Genomic DNA, 9,963 nt, shown 5'->3' with positions numbered 1-9,963 from the left:
TGTGGGGGGTTGCGGGGGGGAGGGGAGTTTCCATTGTGTCAGCAGCAGCCTCGCCTGTGGGGGGTACCCCCACTGTGGATCCCTAGAAGCTTGTAAACCTGTCACTAAGGTAGGGCTGGCTGGGAGCCAGATGGCAACACTGGGGCTCCACCCAGGACCAGGGGCCCCCAGGAGAGCAGCTGCCTAGCACAGAGGCCCAGGCTGCTCCCTCAGCCAGGACTGGCCAGGACTTTCCCCTCTCTGCCTGCCACCTTGGCCTTGGAAAAATGAGCACTAGCACTAGATGCTGAGTATGGTAGAGGACTCTGGCCATGGCATTGGAAGACCAGGGTGCAAGTCTCAGCTCTTCCACTTAATTGCTCTGTGACCTCAAACAACTTGGTCAACCAGTCTGAATCGCAGCTCACTCATCCATAGACTAGGGACCTTAGGGGGTCCTGGTGCCTGTCTCAGTGCAGGGAGGGCAGCTATTTGGATGGTATAGCTGCCCCTAGCTGGTCCTTGGCATCGAGCTGTTCTCAAGGTTAATTCTCATTTTGCTTTATCTCCTTCCTCCCCCCAGATCATAATGCCGGCTGAGATGGGGAGAGGGGGTAGAGAACAGAAACAGGGGGCGGGGAGGTGGTGATCCCCTGGTCAGGGCTGCCATGTTGCACATCTGTGAGGGCACCATTCCTGTTGTAATCCATGAGAATGGTGCCCTCTGGAGGTGGGCAGGGCAGCACTTACTTTTCTACACGTGGTGGAGTTGCTCTTGTTCAGAGAGAAATTGCTGCCATTATTATTAGATGGGTTTGGAGGCAGGTCCATGTGCGATGGGTGTGTGTTTTATGTGCAGTGTTCTGTATGTCCATGTGTACATGAGTCCAGCCATGTGTGCACAGGACATATGGAAAGGTGAGATTTCTGGTCTAAGGGATAAGGGAAAAGATAAGTTTCTCTCTCTTCTCTGTCTTCTAGGGTCTGGATTACCTTCATGCCTTCATGTGCTCACAGGCGTGTGTGCGCACTCATGAGTGTGCATTTGAGACCACAGTTCTGGATGCACATTGTGCCTCCAGGGACCAGGGCTCCCCTGTTCCCTTCCCCACCTGTTCTGCTGGCAGCCAGGGAGGCTGGGCTCTGGCCCACCCCACATTCTCCCTGTGGAAGGGAGGCCTCGGAATGATCCTTCCAGGACCTGGGTCTTTGGACCTTGGGTGTCTCCACTATATTTGCTCAGCACCAGTGTTTTCTATGCCTTTATTGAAGGCCCCAGGACCCCAAGTGGGATGGGTGGGAAGAAGAGAAAGCATTTTGAAGGGATCTGAGAGCCTGCGGTTGTTCCATGGGTTATATACACATTTTTTTTGAAACTGGCTTATTTTACTCAGTATAATTATTTTGAAATTTATCCATGTTGCTGTCCATAGTTCATTCAATTTTTACTGCTGAGTAGTATTGCATTGTATAGATGTACCACAATTTGCTATCCATTCACTCAGCAGGCATTTTTTTCCTTTATGCTTTCATTTCTACATATGTATATATCCCTAAACAATGTGTAATGTTACCTTTTACCAGAGGTATTTTTTAAAATCAAGAGTCCAGCTGGCCCAGCTGGTGTGGCGCAGTGGTTGAGAGTTGACCTATGCTCCAAGAGGTCGCCAGTCCGATTCCCAGGGCACATGCCTAGGTTTTGGGTTCAGTTCCCAGCAGGGGTTGTGCAGGAAGCAGGTGGTCAATGTTGATATTTCTCTCTCATTGGTGTTTCTCTCTCTCCCTCTCCTTTCCTCTCTCTCTAAAAGTCAATAAAAACATTTTAAAAAAGAGTCCAAGTTGTGCCTGAGGCTGGTATATGCCCAGTGAGTACCACTTCCAGGCAGGGCACCTGTAGCCAGTGCCACCCTCCCTTTGCCCTTCACCCCAACTGACCCCATCCCGGGAATGATCTCCCCAGGGGCCTCTTAGCCTCTTCCAGGTAGCCTTCCCAGACTGTCTGGGTCTCCTCCGAGCAATGCCAGCGCTCACCGCTTGGTGGCCTTCAAAGTCCTTGAGCACTGTTGGACAATTCTAGTCTTGTCTCCTTGGTAAAAGCAAGGCAGCTCCTTGGGCCACCCTCACCTCATGGGCTTGGCCTTCAGGAAGCCGCTACCAGGGAGGCCTGGAGGCTGCTGACTCATAGGGTGCCCTGTTGGCCCAGGACAGTGGGCACTGGTGTCTAGACCCTCTGGGAAGGAGGATGCAAAAATGCAAAGGGATGCAAACAGGGCCTGGAGTGCAGTCCGGGAGCCCTCCCTGCTGCTCTCTTCCCTCCCTGCCTTCCTCTCCTTCCTGGAAACCCCTCCTCCCCTTTAGGGAGTGGCATGTTTTCTGGGCAGGCCTGATGCTGACCAAGCTTTCGGCATTTTTAAAAGGGTTTTATATTTAAGCTTTATTTATTGGCTTATGAATAAACAAGTTCAAAAGATTTCAAAATTCCAAAAGGCAAATGGGTAAACCAAGAAAATGATTTCTTCCGCTATGATCATCTAGCCGCCCAGCCGATCTTCCCAAAGCAATCGAGTTCTCAGTTTCTTGTATGTTTTCCATTATGTATTTGTTTTCTTATTTTCTTCTTCTCACACAAGAGATAGCAAAAATACTTTGTTCACTTTGCTTATTTTATTTTTCCCCCTTTATTAAGATATTACAAATGTGTCCTTATTCCCCCAATGTCCCCTCATCCCCCCAATCCTGCCCTCACCCTCACCTCCTGTTGTCCACATCCATCGCTTATGCTTATATGCATGCATACAAGTCCTCTGGTTGATGTCTCCCCCTCACCCCCTCCCTCCCCTACCTTCCCTCTGAGTTTTGAGCATCTGATCGATGCTTCTCTGTCTCGACATCTGTTTTTGTTCATCGGTTTTTGTGGTTCATTATAATCCACAAATGAGTGAGTGCTTTCTGCATTTTTAAATGCCTGCCTCAGAGGGACCCAAACTTCCCAGGCCTCTGTCCTGTTTGTGGCTGTTACTTCCCCGCCTCCATCTCCCCCTCCTCCATGTCTCTCCTCAAGATGATGGGGTGGGAGGGGGCTGCCCTTCCTGATGGGTGGTGCACAGATCTTGGGGAAGAAATGAACACCCTTCCACCCCCAAGATGTGCATTCATAATGTTAGTGCTACTGATACATGTCTTAGAGCCAATGGGTAGAGGCCACCCATTATGCCAGAGAGGGGAAGTGACTTCCCATGGTCACGTGGCCAGTAGTGACAGATCAGTCATCTGACACCTTGTCCTGTGTTCTTTCCTCTCTCGGCCTTGTCTCCTGTTTATAAAGCACCTCACATGGTTGTAAAGCACCTTTCGTGGACCAAGTCCTGTCCCGTACTCGATCCCACTTTGGGCTGTGGTGGAGCTGTCCGTAGAAGAAAGAGCTGTACCTCCCTGGCCAGGGGTTCTTGAGGCAGATCTGAGTTCCTTCAGGAAGCCTGGGGTGGAGGGAGGCAGCCTGGGGTGGAGGGAGGCAGCCTGGGTGAAGAAGGAAGGCAGCCTGGGGTGGAGGGAGGCAGCCTGGGGTGGAGGGAAGTGGTCCCGAAAAGAAGAAAGAGATGGGTGTGGTCCTGGGGCTGCAAAGCTTGCCCCACCCACCTTCCTGGTCTCCAATGGCAGCCCCATGGTCACCTGTTCACTACAGCCTTGTCGGTCCAGCTCCATTGCCATCTCCTCCTCCTCCTCCCCTCTTCCTCTGCTCCAGGATGTCTCTCTGAGAAGTGACCTGCCTGCGTGTCCTTTTGGCCTTAGCACTGCCTACCATTTGTATTGTGATTTCTGTCTATGTCTTATCTCCCTTCCTGAGCCGTTGGCTTCTTGAGGAGAGGATCCTTAGGTGTTTCATGCCTGTATCTCCAGTGCCTCGGACGGGGCTCAGTGTTCAGCAGATACATAGTGAATATTTGTTGGGAAAAATAAATGGTGGTGGTAGTGAGTGACAGTGTATGGTGGTGGATGTTGGTAGTAAATGCTGATTTGTCACAGAGGTTGATGGTAGAAGATAGATGGTGGGAAATACTAGGGAGAAACAGTAGATGGTAGTTCTTTTTGGTCATGATGGTGGTGGTGGGAGGTGATGGGTGAAGGATGAGGGTAGATGATGGTGGGTAATAAATGGTGGTAGATGGTGAAGTGGGACATAGCAGTAGATGGGAGCAGGAGAAGGATGGTGGCAAATGGTGGCAGTGGTGGTGGATTGCCCTGATGGTAGAAATACTGGGCAGTGGGTGACTTCCTCCCCATCTGCCCTTCCCTAGGGAACCCTAGTCCAGCTCTTGGATTGCCAAGTTCTCTGACATGGTAGCTTTTGTTTTATTTGCAGACTCCATCGGGGGTTCCTTCCCTGCCACCTCTCACCGATGCCACCACAAGCAGAAGCACTGCCCGCCGGTGCTGCCCGGCGGGGTGCTCCTCGCCACGCCGCTGCTTTTCCACCCACACACCAAGGGCTCCCAGATCCTCATGGACCTCAGCCACAAGGCGGTCAAGAGGCAGGCCAGCTTCTGCAATGCCATCACCTTCAGTAACCGCCCGGTCCTCATCTACGAGCAAGTCCGGCTGAAGGTGGGGCTTCCCTCCCCGCTCTCTGTCACTGCTTCCCCCTGGGCCTCTGAGCTTTATCTCTCCCCCCCGCCCCCGCCCCCATCACTGCCTTCTCTTATGGCCATTACTACACCCTGTACCTTCTCTTTCCTCTCTGCTCTTTCTGTTGCTCTTCCTTGTCCCTCCTCTTTCTGTTCCCTTGTCTGTCCGTACTCCTTTCTCAACCTTCCCTGCCTGGCAAAGAAGGAAGGGGAGCAGGGAGTGGCCATGGGGGCCACTAGCTCCTGGGGAGGGAAAGGAGCCCAAATGGTGGGCAAGCTGGGAAGGGCGGCGACTCTCCATGGGGGTGGTCTGCAGGGAGGGGCAACTCCCTTTCCCGTGGGCTTGCTGGAGTCTGGGCTCGCTGGAGTCGGGGAGAGGCTGGGCCGGGCTGGGCCGGGCTGGGCTGCGGGCTGTCTGAGGCCACCCCCTGCCGTCCAGATCACCAAGAAGCAGTGCTGCTGGAGTGGGGCGTTGCGCCTGGGCTTCACGAGCAAGGACCCCTCCCGCATCCACCCTGACTCGCTGCCCAAGTACGCCTGCCCCGACCTGGTCTCCCAGAGCGGCTTCTGGGCCAAGGCGCTGCCCGAGGAATTTGCCAATGAGGGCAACATCATCGCCTTCTGGGTGGACAAGAAGGGCCGTGTGTTTTACCGCATCAACGACTCGGCTGCCATGCTCTTCCTCAACGGGGTCCGCACGGCAGACCCACTCTGGGCCCTGGTGGACGTCTATGGCCTCACACGGGGGGTCCAGCTGCTTGGTGAGTGCCCGCTCTCGTTGGCCCCTTAGGTGCAGGGCACACCTCCAGGAGCTGTGATTTGAAGGGGAGCTAAGACTCTTCTGCCTTCCCTTCCTTCTGTGAAACGGTGAGCCTTCCGGGCTCCCACCTGCCAGTGACAGACAGGCTAGAGTCAGACACACCCAGGTTGGACCCTGGACTCACCCTTTTAGTATAGCTAGTGCTCTGAGACCTCCGTTTTCTCATCCCCAAAGTGGGGGTAGTGATAACTGTTCCAGGGTTCTTTTGAAGGCTCAGAGAGCTGTGATGTGAAGCTGCTGACACAGGTGGCATCAGTGACTGTCGTCACCTCCACTCATCTTGGGCAATACTTAACAAACACCCTCCTGCTGCCGTGGTATCCTCGGGGCCTCATGCTTCAAGGCACTGGGGTCCCAGAGCTCGCATTTGCACTCTATCCTGGACACTTCTGTGTGAGCCTCAGTCTTCTCATGTGCAAAGTGGGTGGGGAGACTGTGCCTTAGCCCAGGGCCTGGCCGCATGGTGGGAGACAGAAGGGTGTCCCAGGTTTTGAGGAGGTCACAGTCTTGTTGGGGGAAAGAAGGGGAAAGGAAGAGGGAACAACATTCTGGCTTTCCCATAAGCAAAGAATGCCCTTCTTCACGGTCCCCAAAGATCAAAATGCTATTCGGGCCTCAAGGCCCAGCTTGTAAGCCACCTCCTCCCTGAAGCCTCTCGGGTAGGATTCTCTTCTCCGTTCCTTGTGTCCCACCGCTTGGCACCTGCACTTCTCTAAGTGCTGAGGTATTGGCTGAGCTTGGGTCCATCCATACGTCTGTTCCCAAACAAGACGGGGAGGGCTCTGAGGGAGGAATCCATATCTCAAGCACCCGGCTTCCTCTCCAGAGAGGAATCTTGTGCCGGATGGGTGGAGAATGCTGGGGAGTATTTACAGGGTGGGTAGGGGAGAGGACTGGAAAGGATGGATGGCTTGTTAGATGGAGGTAAGGGTGTGGGGCATGCTGAGGTAGACCGAGCGTGCTCACAGCCCCAGACTCACTGGAAATCAGGCAAGACAAAGCAAAGACTCCAGACACCATCAGGGATAATCTGAGAGAACACAGTACATCGCTAAGTGGTGTGGTCATAGGATCCCTCCCATTTGCCAAGATGGTTCTCCTCCAGTTATCCCATTTAACCTCTTAGCAGCCGGCTTGGAGGGGGTGGTTTTTATCCTCATGTGACTGGGAGTGAATGGAGGCCCAGGGGAGACCTGGTTTGCCTGTGTAGGGATGTGGCAGAGCTGGGACTTGAACTGGGTGATCTGATGCCAAAAGCAGTGCCTTTCCCTTTACCCTCCAGTGGGTTTAAGCATGAAGGGAGGCAGGTAGTCAGAGGAGGCTGAGGTCAGTGAGGGAGGATGGAGTCCAGGAAGGCTTCTTGGAAGAGGAGGCTTAGGCTGGGTTTTTGAGTTCCAGGAAGGTGGGGGCGAGGGGCGGGGGGGAGAGTGAGGGGAGTGGGAACATGCCAGGTGAGCTGGGGCTTCCAAACCTCAGGGGCTGAGGGAGGGGCCTGGAGAGTAATCTGAAGGGCCCCACCCTGGGGCAGAGCCCAGATGGCCTACCGGGCCCAGCACCATTCCCCCTCTTTGACTATAAATGGGTTTTCATGCAGCATTTTCAGTTTCATTTGGATCTCCCGGTAGGCTCCTCTCTGTACACCCGATAAGGCTGAGGCCCCAGCTGTAAATCACCATAATCCCTGGGCATTTTCAAACACTGATTACGGCCCCTAAATTCAATTAACAGATTAAAATATCTCTTCATTTTGTTCTTCCTAAATGGGTTTGTTTTTTTAAAAAAGAGATCCATCCAAGAATTCTTCGGTGGTGGGCGTGCTGCTCTATGCCTCCTTTAGCGCCCCTGCCCTCTGGGGATGCCCGCTGCTGCTGCCGCCGTATGTAGTCCCAGGGTCAGTTTTCCCCCCCGCACCTCTCCCCCCTCCCCCCTACTTCCCATGTTCCCCTCTCTTCTTGCTGCCACTTCCCTGCCCTTGGGTCCTCCTGAGCCTCCCTCCCTCCTATTGGTGGCTCTGAGGATGGGTCTGTCTTTCCTGAGATGATTGTCCTCCAAACCTGCGTCTTATCTTTAGAGATTCCCTGCTAAGCCTGCCCCTTCCCCTCCTGCCTTTTTTCGAAATCTCTGCCAAAAACCCTTCAAACCCCACCTGGCCAGTGTCTGCTCCTTAGACCAGAGACACCCTAGGGTATCTGGCACATAGTAGGTTTGAAAGTCAGGCCATGGGCAGATTGGCCGTCTCCCCTGACAGAGTGGAGGCAGGGCTGTGGTCTCTTCCCTGATTGACACCTCCAGGCAGGTGTCCCATTCCCACCTCCCCAGCCCTAACTATAACAGGGCTCCACGGGCCTTCTGGGCTCCTGTTATGCAGATCACCCTCTTCCCTCGGGGCGCCCTGGCCCAAGCCTGGCTGGTATCTCCAAGAATAACAGCTTCCTACCTCCAGGAAGAAGGGCCTGCCAGCAACTAAATAAATACAACTTTTATGGGGTGATTAATACTTGGAGAGATAAGCTCCTATCCCAGCTTTTCAGACTCTCCCTGCTCCTGTCAGAAATGTTGGCTCAGGAAGAGCAGCCATATTTCTTGGCAGAAAGCTGGTGAGCCAAGATCTGCTCACAGATCCTCCCGAGCACCCCTCTGTGACCACCACAGCCGGGGCACTGTGCAGGAGTGGGGGGGGACACAAGTTGGAAACCCTGCTCCTTGAAGAGTGTTTACATTAGGGGGCACGCCATATAACTGTTCTGAGGTGTCCTAAGTCCAATTCTGCAATTCAGTGTGGCTGAAGAGTAAAACCAGGGTTGGGGGGGAGGGGTGCGACTGGGGAGCAATCCAGAAGGACTTCCTGTAGGAGATGAGTTTCAAGTCAGGAACCAAAAGAGGTGAAAAGAATGGACTGGTTGAGGAGCAATAATTTAGGCCAGACAGGAGGGGTGTGCATAGGCACAGGGAATTCGCAGTCATTCAGGGAGCAGTTCCTTCAAGGGAGGGGGTGAAGCGGAAGGGTACTGAGTGACTATGGAGAAGGGGTGTGCACAGGTGTGGGGGAGGGTCCATGACAGTAGAAAGTTTTCAGCAGATTCTGTGCTATCAAGTGTTTCAGTGAGAGGAAATGTGGCCCAGAGATGGGAAGGGGCCGGCCCAAATCCTCCCAACCAGCCAGAAGCCAGGCCGGGCCTGGGATTCAGATCTCCCAGGCTGATCTGGGCACAAGGTCAATGTGAGATTTATTGCCACATCAAAATGGCAGTGGCTGAGCCCAGGAGGGCGTCGGGTGGGGGCTCCCAAGGCCGCGTGGCGTACTGCTTCTTTCCAGCGTCTGCCCAGGTTCCCGGGTCTTGGTGAACGGTCCCACCTGCCTACTGAGGAGAGAGATGCACAGAGACTCCCAGGATAAGCTTTCTGAGGGCCAGTCCTTGGGGTGACAGTGAGAGACCTGGGCCTCTCCAGAGATGGGCCCTGGGTCAGCCCCCCCCCCGCCCCCCGCCCCCTAAGCTTAGCGGCTCAAAGAGTGTGAGCTGTCCCCAGTTGGCTGAAGACCACACTGCCATCTGGGGCTTCTGCTTCCCAGGCTAAACCAATATTTACCTTCAGCCGTGGCTGCCAGGGGCTGAGAAGCAAATATTAGTTTAAGGAGCCCGAGCCAAGCTCTTGGGATGGGAGGAAAGCTGAGGATGCTGATCGCGATTTCTTCCTCTTTGACAGTTCTCAACCCTTCTCAATTCAGAAATGAGCTTGCTGTTCCTTCTGCTTCAGAGACTCTTCCAGGCGCTTTCTTTCTGCTCACCCCAAATTCTGCCAGTTATATCAGGGCCGACCCCAAACCCTCCCCTCCACCAGGGAGACTTCCCTGACCTCCTCCTTCCTCCTGACTGTCTGAAGCGCATGTAGATCCAAGTCCCCATCACGCACTGTGCTCTTTAAGAAGACAGCATGAATCCTCTTTGTATATATGGTAAAGAAAGTTATTATTGTGTTCATTTTGCAAATAGGGAAGAAGGGTACCAGAGCTTTTGGTTCCATTGGGCAAAAGGATTCCGCTGCCTAAAAAAGTTCGAGAATCACCAGACCAGATGGTTCTGGCAATCTATATGTCTAAGATTCTGTGGCTTGAAGATTCTATAAATCGAAGAGGCTGTGACTCTGGGAGAGTCTGCCCTGCCCTCCATGAGCCTCAGAAAGCGTGTGTTGCTAGCTTTCCTGTTGTTGGGTTTATATGGAGAGGGTGGAGGCGGGTGTGGGTTTCGGGGTAAACCCCTGTGGGGTGGAGAACCCCTCACCCATCCAAGTCATGCACCGCCCTCCTGGCTCCTTCCCGGCCCCTTCCCGGCCCCGTGCCAGATGGAGACCGGCAGAAGGATGTTTATGGAGACAGTAAATGGGCTGGCAGCGCCTTCCACACAGGGGCCGGTAGATGCCCGCCAGCCGGCTTGGAGGCTGCAGGCTGACCCGTGGTTAAAGATTATCCAGAACTCCGGATGTGAGAATCTAAACAAACAAGACTGGGGCTGATGGCAGGCCCTGCTTCAAAGGAGCCCCTGG

The 9,963-nt window shown here is 53.9% G+C and overlaps 1 protein-coding gene across 1 annotated transcript in view; it reads left to right on the top strand.

The window, feature by feature from the left end:
* Window positions 1–9,963, top strand: part of NEURL1 (neuralized E3 ubiquitin protein ligase 1) — a 72,688-nt gene that overhangs the window by 45,151 nt on the left and 17,574 nt on the right. Inside the window, exons 2-3 of the mRNA XM_006756654.2 lie at window positions 4,340–4,581; window positions 5,041–5,362. Of these exons, the coding sequence (XP_006756717.1) occupies window positions 4,340–4,581; window positions 5,041–5,362 (564 nt within the window). The remainder of the gene's footprint in view (window positions 1–4,339; window positions 4,582–5,040; window positions 5,363–9,963) is intronic.

The sequence above is a fragment of the Myotis davidii genome, unplaced genomic scaffold (assembly GCF_000327345.1).
Source record: "Myotis davidii unplaced genomic scaffold, ASM32734v1 scaffold332, whole genome shotgun sequence".
Lineage (NCBI taxonomy): Eukaryota > Metazoa > Chordata > Mammalia > Chiroptera > Vespertilionidae > Myotis > Myotis davidii.
Note: the sequence above shows the minus strand (reverse complement) of the source record. Positions and strands in the feature narration are given on the sequence as shown.